At 36.7% G+C, this 24,643-nt stretch overlaps 1 protein-coding gene and 1 long non-coding RNA gene across 2 annotated transcripts in view; one reads left to right on the top strand and one right to left on the bottom strand.

Moving 5' to 3' along the window:
* LOC105481164 (ATP binding cassette subfamily A member 12) overlaps positions 1 to 24,643 on the top strand; it is a 211,384-nt gene that overhangs the window by 184,398 nt on the left and 2,343 nt on the right. The window contains exons 42-52 of the mRNA XM_011740513.2: positions 1,447 to 1,562; positions 2,872 to 3,031; positions 4,133 to 4,386; positions 7,142 to 7,346; positions 9,028 to 9,137; positions 9,440 to 9,581; positions 10,626 to 10,760; positions 13,082 to 13,185; positions 15,267 to 15,359; positions 20,656 to 20,761; positions 24,046 to 24,183. Coding sequence (XP_011738815.2) covers positions 1,447 to 1,562; positions 2,872 to 3,031; positions 4,133 to 4,386; positions 7,142 to 7,346; positions 9,028 to 9,137; positions 9,440 to 9,581; positions 10,626 to 10,760; positions 13,082 to 13,185; positions 15,267 to 15,359; positions 20,656 to 20,761; positions 24,046 to 24,183 — 1,563 coding nt within the window. The remainder of the gene's footprint in view (positions 1 to 1,446; positions 1,563 to 2,871; positions 3,032 to 4,132; positions 4,387 to 7,141; positions 7,347 to 9,027; positions 9,138 to 9,439; positions 9,582 to 10,625; positions 10,761 to 13,081; positions 13,186 to 15,266; positions 15,360 to 20,655; positions 20,762 to 24,045; positions 24,184 to 24,643) is intronic.
* On the bottom strand, positions 145 to 24,530 carry LOC105481163 (uncharacterized). Its single transcript, XR_986808.2, has 3 exons — positions 24,445 to 24,530; positions 1,505 to 1,570; positions 145 to 311 (listed from the first exon to the last, which is right to left on the bottom strand). It is a non-coding gene; the product is annotated as an uncharacterized lncRNA (long non-coding RNA).

The raw sequence follows: 24,643 nt of genomic DNA, 5'->3' as shown, positions 1-24,643 counted from the left end.
TGGATAGAAGACATCAGTTTTCTATTCAAGAGTTATTTACTCTAGTTTGTGCAAATCGTTGTGACAGCGACAGGAAATAAAGAAAATGACTTGAGTCAGGCTTATCTTTATCCAGTGGTTGGAGGAAGGATAACCTACCTGCCGTCATCTCTGTGGACTAGATCAGATTCCCTAGGGCACTCAAAATGTGTATTTCTGCGCCCCACTCCAGATCTGTTAAGTCCATATCTGAGGAGGGGAGTGTGGAGAATATGCATTTTTAAAAAGATCCGCCAGGTGATTTTAAGCATGCTGAAGTCTTACTGTCAGTCCTGTGGAGAAACAGAAGCTTAGCAGCAACATATCCTTACCTAATTGTGCCAAACAATCAAGCTTATAAAAATTTAATCAACTAATAGTGAAAAATGTGAAGTAGTAGCCCCTGCTAATGACACATTAAAGAAGATTAGTAGGAAAAAGAAGGAATGTATTTCACTGATAGCTCTCTCACTTGCATAAAATGGTCCCAAGTTCAGATGGTTGTTCGTGACTCCAAACACACCAATGTTGGCCAAAAGCCCAGGATGGGTATGCATTTGCCTGGTGATTATGGTGAAAGTGTCTGAGTTGCTGTCAAGATCATTGGCTTAAAGGGTTGGAGAGTAATTAACTGCATTATCCATTTTGTTAATGTATCCAGTGAGGTCTAAAATGTGTTTGTTGTAGAAGTCAAATCTAAAAGAATAGTAATGACTGTTCAGGACTTAACAAGAGCTTTAATGTTAAGAAAATTTCAAGTACATACTTCTGTGAAGGTCCAGTTAGTACTTTAGGATTCTGTTGTCTTATATCTGGAGCTCATTCCAATTTAGGAGATTCCTCCCCGACCTGCCAATTAAATTGCCACCACCTTCATTGTGTCCATCTTCCAGCAAACTCCTCAGCATTTAATATTTCTACTTGTCAACAAAATGCTAAGCTCTTTGTTCATATACCTGTGATTACGAGGATATGTGGGACCCGATGCCCTGCTGCTTTGCACAGAGTGGTTCACACTGATAACCAAGCTTCAGAAATCAACCATCTGAGAGAGTTCCAGGATTCAAAATGAAATCAATACTTTGAGGACTGAATGTAATACCAAGATACCTGGCTGTCTTATCTTTCTCACTGAACCTCTGTCACTGAACCATCCCAAGTCTCAAAGCCTAAGGCAGGAACACCAGGGACTCCTTGTATATCTGTTAAAGATGGAGATTGGCTTAACCTCATATTGCAGGAGACAAATTCTAAAGTGAAATCAATGTAAAATAAGTTGAATGTTACAAGCAATGGGAACATAAATAAGAATTCATTTCTTCAAATTTTTCTAGGTCAACTTGTTGGAGTTTTAAACTAGATGGGTTATTGATTTTTTTTTGAAAAATGCTTGTCACATATTAAACATTATTTTAAATATTTCCATAGGTTTTCTACTTGGTGCCTGTAGCATTTTCAATTGGTATCATTGCGATTTTCAAGTTACCTGCATTCTACAGTGAAAACAACCTAGGCGCCGTATCTCTTCTACTTCTCCTGTTTGGGTAAGCTGCTGATTAAGCAATGAAAGAAGAATTAATAGAATTAAATGCCCCTAGATACAAATAGGACTAAATCTCATTAGCTAAATTACAATTGTCTTGGGGTTTCATTTGACATGAGTGAGACTAACAATACATTGCACTTGCTAGTCCATAGACTGTAAAGTATACTTTTGAAAATTAATGTTATTAATAGTAATACCTGAAATTAATAAGCATTTATTGGGTGCCAAGTGTCATGCTTTCTAATTTACATATGTGATCTCATTTACATAAAATGAAAGCTTTAGAATGACTAGAAAATATGTATACATGTATAAATTTATGTATTGACTATATGAGTATACATAGCATTATAAAGTGCATATATATTCATGTATATTTATTTATATTTATCTTTTTATAGATGTCTAAGGACACACATAATATTGTTTCTATAGTAAGCTAATATAGGTAATACAGGCTCATATAATCAATGCTTAGCATAACAAATCTTTCTGCCCTGAATACATGGTAGTAACCCTTAATTAGCAATTGTAGCTGATGCAGAAACTCTGTCTCTAGATCTATTTAATTGCCCCCCAAATTGCTCAAGGTTTTGCTCAAAACAGGCTAGCCAGCTTCTAAGCATGCTCTTTCTGCTCAGCTAGACTTGAACCGTGTCATTACTTTTCCTCAACTTTAAATTATAAGATTTATACTGATTAAACTCATATTTCTGAGCAACCAAAAAGGCTTGCCTAGGCGGGATAATACCATATTCAGGAGAGATTAATTTGTAGTTTTAATGATGTAGAACTACTCAAGGTTTCTTAAAAGAGGCTTTTTTCTGTTTTTTAAAAACACTCTTTGGATTTTTTTATCAAAAAGGAATGAAAGAGAGATCTAGTTACAAGGCTTGACAACTCATCCCTAATGGTTATTTTTACTTTGGAAGCCCATTTAAATGGTTATTTTTTGTAAAATAGAATAACTAAGGCATTTCTTTTTTGAGACGGGATCTCACTCTGTCACCCAGACTGGAGTGCAGTGGCATGATCACAGCTCACCACAGTTTGACCTCCCGGACTTAGGTGAGCCTCCCACCTCAGCCTCCCAAATAACCAGGACTACAGGTGCATGCCACGATGCCCGGCTGATTTTCGTATTTTTCTGTAGGAGACAGGGTTTTGCCAAGTTGCTCACGCTAGTCTCAAACTCCTGGGCTCAAGTGATCCACCTGCCTCAGCCTCCTAAAGCGTTAGTATTACAGGTGTGAGCCACCATGCCTGGCCAAGGCATAATTTTATTTCATCGTGTTTTTAACCTGCAGGTATGCAACATTTTCTTGGATGTACTTGCTGGCTGGACTCTTCCATGAAACAGGAATGGCCTTCATCACTTATGTCTGTGTCAACTTATTTTTTGGCATTAATTCCATTGTTTCCCTGTCAGTGGTATACTTTCTTTCCAAGGAAAAGCCTAATGATCCGGTAAGGTCCCTTATTAGTCTGCTAAATTTCAGTGAATTTATCAAGAGCTTCAACATGTTCCAGATAGAAAGATTTTATTTATTCTGCATAAAAAAGAAGAATATCATTTGATTCTATTAAATTTGGGAGAGGAGAAACTACAGCTTTTAAAATCCTTTTTGGGCCTCATCTAAGTTAATGCCTATCATTGTATGTACTGAGTGTCAAAACTATTGACACCTGATAGGGCTTGAATGGGGTGATGGAGGTGAAATCAGATGTATTGTGCGGCCCTACAGAAATCGCAACCATTGGTCAGCTAAACATCTTCCTCATTAACAAATTCTTATGGTATGGTGGTGACAAGGACAATGACTTAGTTATATGACTATGAGCTTCGATTCATTTGAACATTCATAGAGAAAAAACTTAATTCATCCCCTTTCAATCATGTATTGGAGACTACTTCATTGTAAGCATCACTTTCCATTCAGAGCTGACAATTACGATTAGTGAGAAGAGAAGCACTAACAGTGCCAGGCAATTGAACAGAAAAGAATAGAGAGGAAATGAAGTGAACTGAGGACTAGACAAGCATACTCTGGGAGAAGGAAGAAAATTCATGAAGTGGAAGTTGTTGGCCCACGTGTGAATAATGTGAAAAGGAGCTATTTGCCCCTCTTGGAGACATGTTGGCTCTTCTTCTACCTCATTTCACCATTTTAGTCACTCTCCAAGTAGGGATTATCTTGAGTTCCAAAACTTTACTGTACCAAGTACCTCCCTCCCTCAGGCACATAACGATACCCTGTGTCAGACCCCAACACGCTGGCTAGCCCTACATTCCTGGGATTAAAGGCAGGTCTAGAAATAATTTTGCCTCCAGGATTAGGTCCAACATTAGAGGTGGCCTCATATAATGATTTTCTGCTTGTATTTTGGTGATAAACATCCACGATTTACTATACTAAATAGTTATATGCAAATTCAGCCTACATGGGCAATAATTGTCAATCTAGATAAGCTTTTTAGGTTTCACTATTTGTCTACATCTATTTTTAAATTTTTGTCAGCTTTTTGGAAGCTTAACACTGAGTTTTATTTTTATTTCTCTTATTTCAGACTTTAGAACTTATTTCTGAAACCCTCAAGCGCATTTTCCTGATTTTCCCACAATTCTGTTTTGGCTACGGTTTGATTGAACTTTCTCAACAACAGTCGGTCCTAGACTTCTTAAAAGCATATGGAGTGGAATACCCAAATGAAACCTTTGAGATGGATAAACTAGGTGCAATGTTTGTGGCTCTGGTTTCTCAGGGCACCATGTTTTTTTTCTTGAGACTCTTAATCAATGAATCCCTGATAAAGAAACTCAGGTAAATGTAATGAAAGCATACGTTTGACATCTAAAACAGAACTCAATTCAAGCTATTGAGAAAGAAGTCAATAATCTAAGCTTTTCCATTGGTAATATGGAAATGTTTGGCTCAAAAACTTTAAAAAAATTCTAGCATAATTCACTATTTTATTCTAGTAAATAGGTATCAAATCTTAATATGTGACTGCAACTATTGCTGTTGAGTGAGGGAATAAAATTAAATAAGCACAGTTGTTAACCTTAAAAAGATTAAGATACAGTGGTGAAGTGAAAATATGTACATAAACAAAAGATGTAGTCTTTGAGTTTGGGAAAATGGAAAACACTTTCTAGGCAGAAATGGGGAAAGAGGATTCAGTGTGGAGCATGTTGGCAATGAGTTTGGGAAAAGAAGACTAAGAAAAAGTGAAGACAGCATCATAAATGAGAAGAAATACACATGCAATTGACCCAGCAATTCCGTTTCTGGAATGCTTACATATATGCTCACAGATATACAGACTTATGTATGTTTAAAGTTATTCATCATAGTAACCATTTCCAATAGCAAAAGAATAGAAACAGCATAAACGTCCTTCATTTAGGGACTAATAGAACATTAAGCAGCCATTAGAAAGAATGATATGGTTCTCTATGTAACATTTGGAAGTGTCTTTAATATTTACTAATTTAAAAATGCAAGGTTCAGAACTATGTGTAAAGTAGATTGCCATTCAAGTTAAACAGAAAAGAATTATTTATGCAGACATATCCATAGACTATCTCTAATTGTGAGTGCCTCTCCTGATGAGAGAGATACATGGTTGAAGATGACCAGTTTTCACTATATATTCTTCGGTACCATTTAAATTTTAATGACATGTACATGTATCATCTATTGAAAAATAAAATTTTAAGTAAATAATGAGAGGAAATAAAAGAGCAGAGATAGAGAAATATATTAGAGCATATTTAAGACAGAAGTATTATAATTTAATTAGAACATAGAATAAATGTAAGAAAAAAGTAGGAGTTACAGTTTAACATGCAGTTGGGAGATTATGGAATCTCTTAAATGCTTGATAAAGAGATATGGTTTGGGCTTTATTCAGCAAACAAATGGACATTCATTAAGAGTTTTTGAACGAGAAAAACATGAGGAAGTTGTGCTTGACGAAATGTAATTTTGTAGATGCAGTGCAGACTGGAATGGAAGAGTTAGAGACCCTGGAGCAGTTTTAGCTCCTGGAGAAATCTAGCTGAGAAGGATAAAAGCCTATAGGACTAGGCAGAAAATAATCCATGATAGGGTGTTATAAGGCGCGGTGGCTCATGCCTGTAATCCCAGCACTTTGGGAGGCCAAGGCGGGCAGATCACCTGAGGTCAGGAGTTCGAGACCAGCCTGACGAACATGGTGAAACCCCATCTATACTAAAAATACAAGAACTAGCTGGACGTGATGGTGCGTGCCTGTAATCCTAGCTACTGGGGAGGTTCAGGCACGAGAATCGCTTGAACCCAGGAGGCGGAGGTTGCAGTGAGCTGAGATGGCGCCACTGCACTCCAGCCTAGGCGGCAGAGCCAGACTCCGTCTCAAAAAAAAAAACAACAACAACAAAAAAGGCCTTTCCAGTATTTGGAGACTGACTACATGATTTTGGAATAAGGAAGATTAGAAGAAACATTACGGTTGGGGTCTTTGGGGATCTCTTCAGAAGAAACTGGGACATTGGGAAGAAAACCTGGATTGATTTCTTTAATTAATTTATTTATTTTTTATTTTTTTTTTGGTATTTGTTAGCCAAGATATCAAGGTGGGTTTGGGACTTAATGAGTTTGGAGGGCTGATAACCTTAAAATATTGGCTAAATCCTAGGTGAGACATTAATAGTAAAACAAGTACAGAATAATGATAGCATTCATATTATTGATGATTATAAAAGTAGATATATCTGCTGTACAATATTGTGCCTATAGTTAACAATACTGTATTGTGCACTTAAAATTTTGTTAAAAGGGCAGATCTTATGCTGTTTCTAAAATTAAAAAATAAAAAGTAGAGACGCTTTTTAAATTTAATTGAAAAAAATTTTTTTTGAGACGGAGTCTTGCTCTGCTGCCCAGGCTAGAGTGCAGTAGTGTGATCTTGGCTCACTGCAACCTCTGCCTCCCGCGTTCAAGCAATTCTCCTGCCTCAGCCTTCCAAGCAGCTGGGACTACAGGCGTGCACCACCATGCCTGTGTAATTTTTGTATTTTTAGTAGAGACAGAGTTTTGACAGGTTGGCCAGGCTGGTCTTGAACTTCTGACCTCAGGTGATCCGCCTGCCTCAGCCTCTCAAAGTGCTGCGATTATAGGGGTGAGCCACTGCACCTGGCTGAAAGGATTTTTTTTTTTAAAGGTGATCATTGGTCTTAGGTTTGTAGATGATGAGTTTTCCTAACGATTCTGGAGTTCCTTACTCCCTCTCTTAGGAACTAACCTTCAAACACTTCCTTATTACTGAAATTAGAATTATAAATCTTAACAGTGGATCTGTAAACATTTAAGGCATGGAGAACAAAAGCTGTTTCACAAATATCATGGTGAATACAGTGAAGAGGGTCTATACAGATTTCTTAGGTTATCTGAGTAGCATAATTCATTACAAATGTAAAAGAAGTCTAATGATAACTAGTACACTGTTAGCAACATGAAAACCCATCAAAACATGTCAAAATTGAATAATGTCATTTCAAAATCATTGATGTAAAATCACTGGGTCCATTTTTAGGCTTTTCTTCAGAAAATTTAATTCTTCACATGTAAGGGAGACAATAGATGAGGATGAAGATGTGCGGGCTGAGAGATTAAGAGTTGAGAGTGGTGCGGCTGAATTTGACCTGGTCCAACTTTATCGTCTCACAAAGACCTACCAACTTATCCACAAAAAGATTATAGCTGTAAACAACATCAGCATTGGGATACCTGCTGGAGAGGTAAGAAACTGTGTTTTGTTTCTAATTGTCCTTTTCATTGGCATACTGTGTGACAAATTAAAATCTTAATTATTGGCCAGGCACAGTGGCTCATGCCTATAATCTCAGCGCTTTGGGAGGCCAAGGTGGGCAGATCACTTGAGGTCAGGAATTTGAGATCAGCCTGGCCAATGTGGTAAAACCACGTCTCTACTAAAAATATAAAAATTAGCTAGGCATGGTGGCGCACGTCTGTAGTTCTAGCTACTCGGGAGGCTGAGGTACGAGAATCACTTGAACCTGGGAGGTGGAGGCTGCAGTGAGCTGAGATTGTACCACTGCACTCCAGCTTGGGTGACAGAGTGATTCTGCCTCAAAAAAAGAAAGAAAAAAAATCTTAATTATTTTTCCATAATGTTTTTCTAGAAATATAAAAGTTAATCTGAATATTTCCATGGGAAAAAATACACACATGCATATAGATACACACACACACATATATACACATACACATATATATGTATATGTATACACATATAGAGTCATCCCTCCATATCCATGGGAGATTGGTTCCAGGACCCCCAAGGATATCAAAATCCACAGAAATCCACAGATGTTCAAGTCCCTGATATAAAATAATGTAGTACTGCATATAATCTATGCACATCCCACTGTATACTTTAAGTAATCTCTAGATTACTTACAATACCCAATGCAATGTAAATACTATGTAAATAGTAGTTATAGTGTATTGTTTAGGGAATAAGAACACAGGAACTCTGTACACGTTCAGTACAGATGCTTTGTTCCCCACTGAATATTTTCAATCCATAGTTGGTTGGATCTAAAGGTTAGAAACCCAGGGATAAGGAGGGCTGACTGTGTATGTAATTTACATATGTCCAGGTATTAGGTTGGTGCCAAAGTTAATATTATTTACCCTATGAGTCTTCCCGCTTGGCAGAGGGAATTCAACAAGTCCTACCACACAGCAAGTCCTGAGCCCCTTCCTAAACTACTGTCTACTTGCTCTGGGGTAGACTTTGGTCAGGAAGCCTGTTCAAGGTGCTGTCTTCACCCTTTCATTTCCAGTCCTCCTCAAAAAACATCATAAAGACATACGTTTTCGGAAGTGAGGTCCTAGGACTGCATCTATTTATTTATATTCTTGCCCTTCTCACAGAAGCAATATTAAAGCAGCATTGAAAAGAGAAAGCAAATATGGCTGTGCCACTTAGTTTTCCAAGCAGAGCTGCAAACTACACGCATCAAATTTATTTGACAGTACAAAGAAACTATTGCCTCAATAGCGTATTCAGTAAAGTTGTGATTTTGTGTGAATAATGTGAAATCTATAAATATAATTACTTTGTTGGGTTAGCAGATCTTATTTGTGGGGTATTTTATTATGTCACATAGAGGGATGATATAACATAATATCTAAAATAGGTCCTCTGTGTGTGTGTGTGTGTGTGTGTGTGTGTATACACACATGTTCAGATGGTTAAAGGAAAAAGAATACATAGTATCTATTTGTTTTAAAAGAGGAAGTTTTATCAAGAGCACTATACTACCCATGAATAATTCCAGTGATTTATTTATCTTGGTAATTTTTCACCCAGGGAGAAGAGGGAGAGATACAAAAGCAGTATGTCATTGGTTTGGATTAAGGTTTACATCTTCTTTTTCTCCCTGAAACCAGTGTTTTGGCCTTCTTGGAGTGAATGGAGCAGGAAAGACCACTATATTCAAGATGCTGACCGGAGACATCATTCCTTCAAGTGGAAACATTCTGATCAGAAATAAGACTGGGTATGAAAAACTAATGCTTCAATTTACCGAGTACAAAGTACTTCAATGAGAAAAATAATTGCAATGAACATTTAATGTTATTTTGTGGTTACAGTATTCAATCCTTAGGGGAGAACAAAGCTATTAAGGTGGGTGGAAATGTTTAAACCTTTAAATGTGAATCTGATAGTGGGATTATTTTATCCCTTTTTATCAAAGTCATTGACCACCATGACCAAAATAGAGCTACCTTCCCAGCATTTGGGAACCAGGAGGGATAAATCCTTTGAAATTCATCTGTGTTTTTTATTCTCTCAATTCAGATCTCTGGGTCACGTTGATTCTCACAGCTCATTAGTTGGCTACTGTCCTCAGGAAGATGCGTTAGATGACCTGGTAACTGTGGAAGAACATTTGTATTTCTATGCCAGGGTACATGGAATTCCAGAAAAGGATATTAAAGAAGTGAGTACAAGTGTGAAAAACTACATAATTTGAAACCATTATTGTTTCTGCTGCTGTCCCCTGCCCCACCGCACCCCACTATCCCCCCGCCCCACCATTTCCCCACAAAACCACCTGGAAAACTATGTCATTTTCCTTCTGGCAGTGGCAATGGCAGCGAGTCCCTCTTAGTTTGGTCATGTGTATTATATATGCACCTATGAAATTAGGTGTAGAAACTCCTTGGCCTGTGTTTGTTCAGTTACCCTTTTAAGAACTATTAAACAGAGGATCACACTTGCGTTAGGCTGTGGGCTGAGCATTGGCTGGTGATGCCTGTACATCTTGTAGTGTTTGGATGAGCACTGACACAAAGAGTTAACGGCAAAACGCCCAAGTAAAATAGATTAGTTTCCACTTTGGTTTTTAATCTATGGCTTTATATCTCACTGCAACTATTTGCCATTTTAATGAGATGGCTAACCCTTAGGGCAGTTTCTTCTACTTTTGCAATCCTGAGGATCTGTTGTTTAAGTTCAACCAGGATTTCATTATTTGCCAGGACTATTTAACTACGGAAATAACTACAAGAACCCATGATTCCTAATGTGCTAACGTTTTGATACTAGGTCAGTTTTAAATAGACTGAAAGCCTTTATGACAACTCACCCCTCAGTAAGAAGAAAGAGGAAGCAGCGATAACAGTCAGTGAGAACCCTGCCTTGTGAATTCTGTTTTAGCTCTATTAAGCCTTACTAGAGAATCTTGTGGTAATGCAGCAAAAAGTTCAATCTGCAATTGTAAACACACACACACATTTGATGGGGGAGGGAATCCCATCCGAAAATGAACCTCCAAAGAATCTCTTCAAATAAACTATTAATCTTAAAGTGATTCTTTGAAAATAAAAATAAAATCTAGTTGAATTTAAGTGTTTGCATTTTTTCTCCCCAGATATATTCTGCATGATGAAATTTTCTTTTCATGAGCATCGTTTTTTCTATTTAGTGCTTTAAGGGTTTTGGCACAGGAAGGTCAACCTGACTCCTCTTTTATTGCCCACAGACTGTTCATAAACTCCTTAGGAGACTTCACCTGATACCCTTCAAGGACAGAGCTACCTCCATGTGCAGTTATGGCACAAAAAGAAAATTATCCACTGCACTAGCTTTGATAGGGAAACCTTCCATTCTACTGCTGGTAAGAGAATCATTATTTTAAAAGGCCACTCCATAATTAGAACAGCGTATCTGATTGTATGTGTTAACATTTCATCATCATGATTGCAGTCAACATTTATGGAGGTCTCACTATGTGTTAGCTATTGTACAAAGCACTTTATGTACACTATCTCAATAAAGGAGTTTATATCAGCAAATAATTTGTTACCACAACAATATGCCCTCGAAAATGTTTTATCTGAAAGCAATGGCTTAGTGCATTTCAGAGGAAACACTGGCATGGAAATGGGAAGTGAAACAAATTCAAGGTACTCAAGTAAGTTATGGAATATGGTAGAATTTGATTCCCATCTATTGAAGAAATCATCTCTCTTTTTCTGTTAGGAACTGAGTAGGTAAACTCATATTTTCCAGCTTCTACTATGGAGGACAGGCACATTTTAGGACAATGTGTTGTACTAAATTTTATTTCCTTGTTGCTTAAAAATGAGTTATCTAGCTTAGGATGTGATGCATACCATCCTATTTCATCTGAATGGGGGGTGGTGTAGGATGGGGAAGAAATGCATTCCACATTTACATTTTTCTTAAGAGACGGAGAATGTAATTGATCACCTGGAAATAGAAATTACACATAGTAGTAATGTTAATATTTTGCACCTCAAGTCTAACTTTGTAAAAGGGTATTTATTTCAGAGAAATATACTTGCCCTTATTTTGGAAAATCCCCTTCATTCAAGGACCTCCAAACTCTGAAAGAGCCTTAACTATAAGGAATCATAATACAGTTATAAGTCACCACATTATTCCAGGGATTAAGTCATACAGTGGATCAAATCATTTAAACTGCCAGATAGAATGATGCACAGCCCATCTTTCTATAATACCAGAAGCTTATAATGCATTATATCTCTGCCAATCGATGCTTATCATGGAATTCTATTGTGTAAATGTTCCTTAAATTGAACAAAACAATCCTTAGGCACCTCTGTGAAATAACAAATGTAAAGTACTTTAAAATGTTAAATGTTTAATGTAAACATTATGTATTAATGAACCAAAATGAAATATTGACTATGAAAGATACCAAGTTTTCTTCTACATGCATTTACTAAATATGCTATCTTCTTCAAAAATAGGAGCAGTGACAATGTATCCTTTGTTTCCCCAAATTAACACTCATTTCTTTATTTTTTAAAAAATTATTTAACTACTATTTTGACACATATTTTATACATATTTATGGAGTATAGTGTTATATTTTGATTCCTGTATACAATATGTAATGATCAAATCAGAGTAATTGGCTTATCTATCACCTCAAATATGTATCATTTCCTTGTGCTGGGAACATTCAAAATCCTTTCTTCTAACTATTTGAAAATATACAATAAATTATTGTTAACTATAGTAACCCTACAGTGCTATAGACCACTAGAACTTATTCCTCTTGTCTAGCTGTAATTTTGTATTCATTAACCAATCTCTCTCTATCCTCCTCTCCCTGCTATGCCTCCAGCCTCTAGTAACCATTATTCTCCTCTCTACTTCTATGAACTCAACTGTATTAGCTTCCACATAACCCATTCCTTTCTTTAGATTTAACACCATGCTGTAAATACAAGCCTCTAGTTATGTACATATGTACATATTTTTTGTTACAAGTATATTTTTTAAATTTTTACCTAATCTTGACCTATAATGTGTCAAAATCTGTTATTGTGTGTTTAGATGATCTACTGCTACATATTCTAATTTTATGTCTGAATGATTTTTCATAACATCATTTACTTTGAAAAACAATGTATATCTTTCTACTTGGCAATTTCTACAAATCTTGTTTTTATTTCCTAAGGAGTGTTAAATTTCAATTAATAACAGAAAACTAAAAATATACCTCAAACAAATTTACTGAAATATCAAATTATGTTCTTTCTGCTTCACATAGCATATTATCACTCATAGCCACAATTCTGCTATCAGGACCAAGGTGGTAATCTTGTTGATGTGGCTTATATATGTGGCAAGGTAGAATTAAATATAAGAACTCTACTTTGCCAGTAATGGAAGTGGAATTTTTTTCCAAAGAAACATAAGAGACGGATGTAAAGTAACAGGGTGTCAACTTAACTGAGACACTTTTTAAAACAGATTGACAATTTTAAATGATTAATTTTGAGCTTTTTGACAGCAGCAGAAAGAAGCCTATTAAGTATAAAACGAGTTAGTCACAGGACCTCGAAAAGTGTTTCTGTTCTAGGGAAGTGAAATGCAGTAATTCATGAAAAGAACTTCATCAAAAATTAATTTGATAAATTTTTCTTGTAACTTTCTATTAAGGATGAGCCAAGCTCTGGGATGGATCCGAAGTCGAAACGGCACCTCTGGAAGATCATTTCAGAAGAAGTACAGAACAAATGTTCCGTCATCCTCACATCTCACAGGTAAACTGAGTGAAATCTTTAAAGTGAATCCACACAATCTTAGGATGACAGATGGGCAAAGGTAATCCTGTATAACATATATATATATTTATATATATTTTTATATATAATTATTTATATATGTGTTATATATAACATATATGTATAATATATGTACATCTGTTATATATACATATATGTATATATGTGTTATACAGGATTACCTATATATATGTTATATATACACACACACACACACACACACACACACACACACACATATATAGACGACAAATGCCCACAGTTGAATCAAACTATATTATGTTTGTAGTAGTAGGAGCAAGTCAGGCAGGTTTCATGGTGAGAATATAGTTCCTGTGGTGGGACAGAGTCTAAGGTCTAAGCAATCTTTTCAACATCGAATTTCTCATAACTTATGGCCCTCTTAACTCATCTGTGGCTCTCTATTGCCTGTCAAATAAAGTTCAGAATCCTTAGGCTCAACATGCAAGACTCTCCATTCTATGGCCTTATCTAAATGCTCAGTCTTTTTACCCTGCAACACTGTCTTCTATTAGTCAATCTGAATGACCCCTGGTTCTACATTCTTCCCATCTCCATACCCTTTCCCATCTCCAAGCCCCTTCTTTGGCTGTGCTTTCAACTTGAATTTTTTTTTTTTTTTTTTTTTTTTTTTTTTTTTTTTTTGAGAGGGTCTCACTCTGTCACCCAGGCTGGAGTGCAGTGGCACAACAATTGCTCACTGCAACCTCCGCCTCCCGGGTTCAAGTAATTCTCCTGCCTCAGCCTCTCAAGTAGCTGGGACTACAGGCACCCACCACCACGCCCAGCTAATTTTTGTATTTTTAGTAAAGGCAGGGTTTCAGCATGTTGGCCAGGCTGGTCTCAAACTCCTGACCTCAAATGATCCACCCACCTTGGCCTCCCAAAATGCTGGGATTACAGGCGTAAGCCACTACACCTGGCCTGAAATGGTCTTTTCACAAAATCTCTCCAAGTTCTAATCTTACCAGTCCTTCCAGAACCAGCTCACATACCTCTCCTCCACGAAGCAGACACTTCCAATCAGCGAAGTATAAGAGACACTAAATCATTTTATCCGTGCCTCTCTTATGAGGAGGGCCTTGTCTTACAATTTGTATTAAGTTTATGTTTGCATTATAATTGTCACATAGGAGAAAAAGTATTAGATTTGCTTATTATCAGGAGACTTGTTTATATCATAGTTTGCCCCAGCACAGTGGAGCCAATCATTTAATTACCATTGGCAATTAAATGAGGTCGACAGGGTAATACCTTAAATCACCTCCAATTATCATAGACCATGAAATTAGAGACTGTATAATCAAGCACAGGCTAACTAGTTATAAATCCAAAAATAGGAAAGCCAACAGAATATGGGGTACGTGGCATAATGGAAAAAAGTGTTATTTTGAAAACATTTCTGAGGAAGTGTAGGTCTTGAATCAAAGCTTGAAAGAAATCGTAGGTTTGATTTGGGGGGTATTCCAGGTGAGAGAGAGAAGGTCTTGAGTTTTAGAAGAAACAGTAATAAACCCTATCTGAAGACATTTAATTTATATTTTAAAAGGTTGGTTTTTGTTCTCCTTTAAAAGAACTAAAAACTAAAAGAGAATCAAGAAACTAGGCCAGGTACGGTGGCTCATGCCTGTAATCCCTGGACTTTGTGGGGGGCCGAGGCAGGAGGATCACTTGAGCCCAGGAGTTCAAGACCCAGCCTGAGCAACATGGCAAGACCCCCATGTCTACAAAAAAAAATTAAAATTATTAGCCAGACATGGTGGTGCATGTCTGTCGTCCCAGCTACTCAGGAAGCTGAGACAGGAGGATTACTGGAGTAAAGGAGGTCAAGGCTACAGTGAGCCATGTTCAAGTCACTGCACTCTAGCCTGGGCAACAGAGTGACACCCTATCTAAAAAAAAAAAAGAAAAAAGAAAAAAGAAAAAAACTAAAATAATATTTCCAAGTGCCATAATGAAACAATTATGCTTATGCTCATGAACTTCACCCCAAGTTTTCTGTGTCCTGAACGCTAATATGATCCTGCTTTGTCTTTTAGCATGGAAGAATGTGAAGCTCTCTGTACCAGGTTGGCCATTATGGTGAATGGAAAGTTCCAATGTATTGGATCTTTGCAGCACATAAAGAGCAGGTGAAGAACAAATGCATTGTCTAACAGAGAGTGTTGGGTCATCAGTCTAATGGTGCTCACTCAGATTCAAGGATTATCTCAGCAGCCTGAGTAGTAAAACTAGAATGGACAATATAATCTTTGGAAGCTAGTCATTGACTCACCTTAAATTTAAATTATTTTATTGGGAATTTGATGAATTTTTCCTTAAATATTTTAGTTAACTTATAAATTTAACTCATAAATGTATTTTAGTTAATGCATAAATTTAGAAGGCCAAAACTGAAAAAAAAATAATAATACACAACCAAAATACTCTCAGGTGGAAGTTCTAGAGTTTACCCAATAATAAATTAGACCTTGACAAGTAAATGAAGGCATAGATTGTATCTAGCATGTTCATTTGCCATTTGCACAGTCTTTCAGTAAGCTACCTAACATTCATACCACATTCAAAACCTTTTAATCAAGAGTACATTGGAGAAATGTGCATAAATATCATACTACTATCAAATTTAATAGTTCATATACACCAGAGTGTATATGCATTTATACATATCCATGTTAATCTCCAACATTCAGAATATTTTATGCTTTTCTCTATAACAAGTTGACTTTCTTGCAAGATAGTATTAACCAAGATAAGGAAAAAAGGATGGAAGAGGCATTATGTTGCTCCTAGAGAGTCTGTTGTGACTTCTTTATAAATTCGATTCTTGGTGCAAACAGTTAGCTAGCACATTGATTTAATATTTATTTTTAAAACCCCAAACATTAATTTTTATTGATGACACCAAATCTCCAATGACCTGCTTATCAAGACCTCACTTACTTTAAATTAGAATGCATTTAACTTTACAAGTGTATTGTAAAGACCATCGCCACTATGAAGAAACTGCATCAACTGACGGGCAAAATAACCAGCTAGCATCATAATGACAGGATCAAATTCACACATAACAATATTAACCTTAAATGTAAACGGGCTAAATGCCCCAATTAAAAGACTGTCAATAAAACAGACTGCCAAATTGGATAAAGAGTTAAGACCCATCAGTGTGCTATACTCAGGAGACCCATCTCATGTTCAGAGACACACATAGGCTCAAAATAAAGCGATGGAGGAATAGTTACCAAGCAAATGAAAAGAAAAAAAAAAAAAAAGGCAGAGGTTGCAATCCTAGTCTCTGATAAAATAGACTTTAAACCAACAAAGACCAAAAGAGACAAAGAAGGTCCTTACCTAATAGTAAAGGGATCAATGCAACAAGAAGAGCTAACTATCCTAAATATATATGCACCCAATACAGGAGCACCTAGATTCATAAAGCAAGTTCTTAGAGATCTACAAAGAGACTTAGACTCCCACACAATCACAGTGGAAGATTTTAACACCCCACTGTCAATATTAGACAGATCAATGAGACAGAAAATTAACAAGGATATTCAGGACATGAAGTCAGCTCTCGACCAAGTGGACCTAATAGACATCTATAGAACTCTCCCCCCGAAATCAACAGAATATACATTCTTCTCAGCACCACATCACTATTCTAAAATGGACCACATAATTGGAAGTAAAACACTTCTCAACAAATGCATAAGAACAGAAATCATAACAAACAGCCCCTCAGACCACAATGCAATCAAATTTAAGAAACTCACTCAAAACCACACAATGACATGGAAACTGAACAACCTGCTCCTGAATGACTACTGGCTAAATAATGAAATTAAGGCAAAACTAAATAAGTTATTTGAAACCAATGAGAACAAAGATACAACATACCAGAATCCCTGGGACACAGCTAAAGCAGTGTTTAGAGGGAAATTTATAGCACTAAATGACCACAGGAGAAAGTGGGAAAGATCTAAAATCAACACCCTAACATATCAATTAAAATAACTAGAGAAGCAAAAGAAAACAAGTTCAAAAGCTACCAGAATATAAGAAATAACTAAGATCAGTGCAGAACTGAAGGAGAGAGAGACTCGAAAAACCTTTCAAAAAATCAATGAATTGAGGAGCTGGTTTTTTGAAGATTACCAAAATGGACGGCTAGCCAGACTAATAAAGAAGAAAAGAGAAGAATCAAACAGACACAATAAAAAATGATAAAGGGGAGATCACCACTGATCCTACAGAAATACAAACTACCATCAGAGAATACTATAAACACTTCTACAAAAATAAACTAGAAAATCTAGAAAAGATGGATAAATTCCTGAACACATACACCCTCCCAAGACTAAACCAGGAAGAAGTCAAATACCTGAATAGCCCAATAAAAAGTTCTGAAATTGAGGTAGTAATTAATAGCTTACCAACCAAAAAAAGCCCAGGACCAGACAGATTTCACAGCTTAATTCTACCAGAGGTACAAAGAGGAGCTGGTACCATTCCTTCTGAAACTATTCCAATCAATAGAAAAAGAGGGACTCCTCCCTAAATTGTTTTACAAGTCCAGCATCATCCTAATACCAAAACTTGGCAGAGACACAACAAAAAAAGAAAATTTCAGGCCAGTATCCCTGATGAACATCAATGGAAAAATCCTCAATAAAATACTGGCAAACCGAATCCAGCATAACATCAAAAAGCTTATCCACCATGATCAAGTGGGCTTCATCTCTGAGATGCAAGGCTGGTTCAACATATGCAAATCAATAAATGTAATCCATCACATAAACAGAACCAATGACAAAAACCACATGATTATCTCAATAGATGCAGAATAAGCCTTCAATAAAATTCAACACCCTTTCTTGCTAAAAACTCTCAATAAACCAGGTATTGATGGAATGTATCTCAAAATAATGAGAGCTATTTATAACAAACCGACAGCCAATATCATGCCAAATGGGCAAAATCTGGAAGCATTCCCTTTGAAAACCAGCACAAGACAAGGATGCCCTCTCTCACCACTCCTATTCAACGTAGAATTGGAAGTTCTGGTCAGAGCAATCAGGCAAGAGAAAGAAATAAAGGGTATTCAAATAGGAAGAGAGGAAGTCAAATTGTCTCTGTTTGCAGGTGACATGATTGTATATTTAGAAAACCCCATTGTCTCAGTCCAAGATCCCCTTAAGCTGATAAGCAACTTCAGCAAAGTCTCAAGATACAAAACCAATGTGCAAAAATCACAAGCACTTCTATACACCAATAATAAACAGAGAACCAAATCATGAATGAACTCCCATTCACAATTGCTATAAAGAGAATAAAATACCCAGGAATCCAACTTACAAGGGATGTGAAGGACCTCGTCAAAAGGAACTACAAACCACTGCTCAGAGAGGACACAAACAAATGCAAAAACATTTTATGCTCAGGGATATGAAGAATCAATATCATGAAAATGACCATACTGCCCAAAGTAATTTATAGATTGAGTGCTATCCTCATCAAGCTACCATTGCCTTTCTTCACAGAATTAGAAAAAAACTACTTTAAATTTCATCTGGAACCAAAAAAAGAGCCCGTATAGCCAAGACAATCCTGAGCAAAAAGAATGAAACTGGAGGCATCACGCTACCTGACTTCAAACTATACTATAAGACTACAGTAACCAAAACAGCATGGTACTGGTACCAAAACAGATATAGGCCAATGGAACAGAACGGAGGCCTCAGCAATAATGCCACACATCTACAACCATATGATCTTTGACAACCCTGACCAAAACAAGCAATGGGGAAAAGATTCCCTATTTAATAAACGGTGTTGGGAAAACTGGCTAGCCATATGCAGAAAACTGAAATTGGACCCCTTCCTTACACCTTATACAAAAATTAACTTGACATGGATTAAAGACTTAAACATAAGACATAAAACCATAAAAACCCTAGAAGAAAATCTAGGCAATACCATTCAGGACATAGGCAAGGGCAAAGTCTTCATGACTAAAACACCAAAAGCAATGGCAACAAAAGCCAAAATAGACAAATGGGATACAATTAAACTAAAGAACTTCTGCACAGCAAAAGAAACTATCATCAGAGTGAACAGGCAACCTATATAATGGGAGAAAATTTTTGCAATCTATCCATCTGACAGAGGGCTAATATCCAGAATCTACAAAGAACTTAAATTTACAAGAAAAAACCAAACCCCATCAAAAAGTGGGTGAAGGAGATGAACAGACACTTCTCAAAAGAAGACATTTATGCGCCAACAAACATGACAAACAGCTCATCATCACTGGCCATTAGAGAAATGCAAATCAAAGCCACCATGATATACCATCTCATGCCAGTTAGAATGGTGATCATTAAAAAGTCAGGAAACAACAGATTCTGGAGAGGATGTGGAGAAACAGGAACACTTTTACACTGTTGGTGGGAGTATAAATTAGTTCAACCATTGTGGAAGACAGTGTGGTGATTCCTCAAAGATGTAGAACCAGAAATACCATTTGACCCAGCAATCCCATTACTGGGTATATACCCAAAAGATTATAAATCATTCTATTATAGACACAGGCACATGTGTATTTACTGCAGCACTGTTCACAATAGCAAAGACTTGGAACCAGCCCAAATACCCATCAATTATAGATTAAATAAAGAAAATGTGGCACATATACAACACGGAATACTATGGAATACTATGGTGTATATGTGCCACATAAAAAGGATGAGTTCATGTCCTTTGCAGGGATATGGATAAAGCTGGAAACCATCATTCTCAGCAAACTAACACAGGAACAGAAAACCAAATATCACATGTTCTCACTCATAAGTGGGAGCTGAACAATGAGAACACATGGACACAGGCAGGGGAACATCATACACCGGGGCCTGTTGGGGGGTGGGGGGCTAGGGGAGGGATAGCATTGGAGAAATACCTAATTGGTATTAGGAGAAATTGGTATTAGGAGAAATACTTAATTGAGTACAGCAAACCACCATGGCCGATGTATACCTATGAAACAAACCTGCACATTCTTCTTTTTTTGTGTTTATTATTATTACTATACTCTAAGTAGAAAAAAAGGAAAGTATTTAACTGCAGAAATTGACATCCATTGCAAATTCATGAATGTCATAGAAAGCCAAGATTTTATGTTTTCTTTTCAACTCAATTTTTGTCCAAAGACTCTGATTTTATATAGAGGTAGAAATAAATAAAAAATCATAGCAGTGCACTATTTCCAGTTTGCAACATGTCCTGAACTTTTATGGCAAAATGACAGTCTTTATATAAAGAAAAGGGGCTATAATGGTTGGCTTGGGTCCTGTTTCATTATCTAGAATTCCAGAGGAGCTATTTCAGCAAAATGTAACTCATACCATATTTTGCACTTTTTCTTTCTAGGTTTGGACGAGGATTTACTGTCAAAGTTCACTTGAAGAATAATAAAGTGACCATGGAGAGCCTCACGAAGTTCATGCAGCTGCACTTTCCAAAAACATACTTAAAAGTAAGTGATTGATGGCTGGGTGTGGTGGCTCATGCCTGTAATCCCAGCACTTTGGGAGGCCGAGGCGGGTGATCACTTGAGGTCAGGAGGTCAAGACCAGCCTGGCCAACAAGGTGAAATCCCGTCTCTACAAACAATACAAAAATTAGCTGGGTGTGGTGGCACACACCTGTAATCCCAGCTGCTCGGGAGGCTGAGGCAGCAGACTTGCTTGAAACTGGGAGGCGGAGGTTGCAGTGAGTCAAGATCATGCTACTGCACTCCAGCCTGGGCGACAGAGCAAGACTCTATCTAAAAACAGAAAACAAAAACCAACCATATAAGTGATTATCTTGCCTGATGATCTTGACTAGTTTTGATGGTAATGTCATAGCAATATTTGTGATTTCCAAGTTGACTACAGCTTTATTATTAATCTTAATATATAGATTAGTTCAAGATGCGTAAGATATGCCAAAGCATACTGAGTGTGAACAAATAGTATCTTCAATTAATTATATATTTTTGTATTTATTTAAAGTTAACACAGTCCTTTCACATACATGTACTTTTGTTTCTTCCTCACAAAGGATTTATGATCATATTGTATTCATTTTCAAGTTGTATACCTTGCTAATCTACTCATTATATATATTACGGAACTGAGCGATGACAGGTATTATATGACCAAGGTCATTTCTTCTTAGGAAAAAAACCCAAAAAGCTACAGAGTTCCAGAATGATTATCTGGTTTGTCCCCCTCATTTGAAAGATAAGCCCACAAAAGTTGGAGCAGGACTGAGTAGAAATCAAGTCCTCAAGTTCTACACTAGATGAAATATTGTACAGTTGATGTCATCTCACATATGCATAGGCATGGGATGGACACACATAGATATATGCATATTACCTAACATAGCCCATACTTAATTAAAATAAATGTACTTGACAGGAAAAGTTATTATTACATCTTTGATATACAGGCAATTTGTAGAAGATGATGATTTCAAATGATTGTTTTTGAAAGGAAATCAGATGTGAAAGGTAATGGGATGTGGAATGATAAAAAGAAATTGGAAAGACTAGGGCTGAGGCCCAACTGTGCCCATGTGAGCAAGACATTAATCTCAGGGCCTCTTTTTCTCATTTGTAAATAGGAATACAGGAGTGTCCCACTATTCACGGGTGATACATTTCAAGACTTCCAGTGGAAGACTAAAACTATAGATAGTACCAAATCTGGTATACACTATGCTTTTTCTTATATAGAAACAGGCAGGTAGCTTACACAACATAGATATGCTGGACAAAGGAATGACTCACATGCCAGATGGGGTGGTGCAAAATTAGATCACACTACTCAGAAAGGCATGCAATTTAAAACTTATAAATTGTTTATTTTTATATTTTTCCATTTCATAGTTTTAGGACTTGGTTGATCACAGGTAACAAACCATAGAAATCAAAACCACAAATAAGGGAGTACTACTATAATAACATCTACTTCACAAAACTGATGTGAGAATTAAATGATAAAGTGTCCATAAATTATAAGACACGATGTTAATTTGAAGTGATTTTAGAGAAAATAAACTGCATTTAAAAAACAATTATTTTATCTTCATAAAATACCTTTGCCTCAGCCTCCCCAAGTTTGGCTAACATCTCTAGGAAATAATAGCTTTCCTAATTCTTAAAAAAAAAAAAAAAAATTAAGACACAGGGTCTTGCTATGTTGTCCAGGCTTGCTATGTTGTCCAGTGGCGTGATCATAGCTCACAGCGGCCTTGAACTCCTGGGCTCAAGGACTCCTTCTGCCTCTGCCTCTCAAGTAGCTAAGCATATAGGCATGTGCCACCATGCCCCGCTAAGTTTTGTATTTTTTGTAGAGACAGAATCTCACGATGTTGCCCAGGCTGGTCTTGAACTCCTGGCCTCAAGCAATCTCTCTGCCTTGGTCTCCCAAAGCACTGGGATTACAGCTGTGAGCCACCACACTGGGCCTAGCTTTCAGGATTCTTATCAAAGCTCATTTTCTATCATCTAAATTTAAATCAAATTTAAAAGTAAAAGGACATCTTTCTTGCACAAATTGTGTTGGTAGTAATGCTTTCTCTTTTAATGGATTTCTGGGTTGAAATCTGTGTTGTTTCACTGAGTGATGAAATTACATTCTCCCCCGTCTGTTCCTCACGGGACCAGGGCTATACAAGGCAAATGCAGTGATAAATAAAAAGTCTGATTTCTCCCTAGCAGACCATTCTCTACAAATCTGTGGTGGTTTCTAGATGTCTAGAAGGAAAATAGCCAAAACAACAATCTGAGGGCAAAAGTAGGCAAGATGGCCCGATTGTAAGAACAGATATAATGCAACTACATGTCGATGGGAGACGCTAAGCAATGCACAAAGCGGGAGGAGAAGGGTCTGAAATACACGGTCATGGTCTGATTCATTGAGGTCACAGGGGTAGATTCTGGAATAAGAAAATATCCTGATGAAACAAGTATCAGCAAAGATTGTCCCAGCTGCTTTGTGCAAGAAAGTAAGTGTACAGTGTTTCTGGGGTTCTGAAGAGGTTGTTGCAGTAACTAAGATGTGGAGTAATAAGCATCAAGTTAAGCCTATTGGTGGTGCAAATAGAGAGGAAAGGTTAAGTTTGAGAGGTATTTTAAAGGAAAGAATAAATAAGACCTGGTAACTGATTAAATATCCAGAAATGCAAATTGTTAAAGATACTCCAAGGCAACAAGAATGGATTAAACTAAGTAGATGGTGATACTGGTGACCAAAATAAAGAAACTGAAAAGAAGTTTAGGGTGATTTGGGAAAAGGATGAACTGTCATTTGAAGGAGGTTCAATGCTTTTGAAGTCTACTGTCTTTAGCCAGTATCAATGGAACCGCTAATTATTTTAGCGTTTTAGAACAATTCTAACACAAAAATGAAATTTCTTAAGATTGAGCACAGAGAAAGCTTATGTGAGCTGAGCATAATGTGACATGTGAAATACCATTCCACAGATTCTTTTCCAGGCAAGATTATAATGACTGTATAACTTCACATGAATATAGAATGCTTTGGAGTTTTCATGAACTTTTACCTTTGTTTTCTCTTTGACATTCACAAAACTTTCATCTCATCTTTGCAAGCTGTTAGTTTCAAAATATACTCGTTATTTATACTGTAGCATCATTTTCAGTGGAATGAACTTCAGCATTTTCCTGAACTCTTGGTAAAGTTATGTCTAGTCATGTCAATATTGCCAGACATTGCAAAATAATTTTTTTTCCTTTGGTTCCCACAGGATCAGCACCTCAGCATGCTAGAGTATCATGTACCAGTCACAGCAGGAGGAGTCGCAAACATTTTTGATCTGCTGGAAACCAACAAGACTGCTTTAAATATTACAAATTTCTTAGTGAGTCAGACCACTCTGGAAGAGGTAAGATATATACCATGATCCATATGTGCAACATCACATATTAATATTATTATGCATTCTGGTTCTTTTTAATGACATTCAATTTGTTTTTAATTGAATTAATATCTAATCTTGCATCTGAAAAACTTAGCAAAGAGCCTAATCAATTTCTAACTTAACTTGGGGATATTCTAAAAAAGATGTGAAAGACATTAACTTTTCCATTTGATAAGACATCTGTATCCATAAAGTTATATGTATCCATAAAGAAAAAATACCCACTATTTTCACATACATAACAAACAGCTGCTGACACTTTCCTTCCTTCTTCCATGGTAGGTTTCTTCAAGAACATTTCTATTGATTGACTTCCTGGATTAGGGTTGGATAGGGTAATTAGAATTTGGTGCCAGACCTTTAGATCTGTTAAATTCAGGCAATTAAAGTGGTAAATGCAGAATCCTTTCCATTCCCTTACATC

Source organism: Macaca nemestrina, chromosome 11 (assembly GCF_043159975.1).
Source record: "Macaca nemestrina isolate mMacNem1 chromosome 11, mMacNem.hap1, whole genome shotgun sequence".
Lineage (NCBI taxonomy): Eukaryota > Metazoa > Chordata > Mammalia > Primates > Cercopithecidae > Macaca > Macaca nemestrina.
The sequence above is the reverse complement of the archived record's forward strand: the minus strand, read 5'-3'. Positions and strand labels throughout refer to the sequence as shown.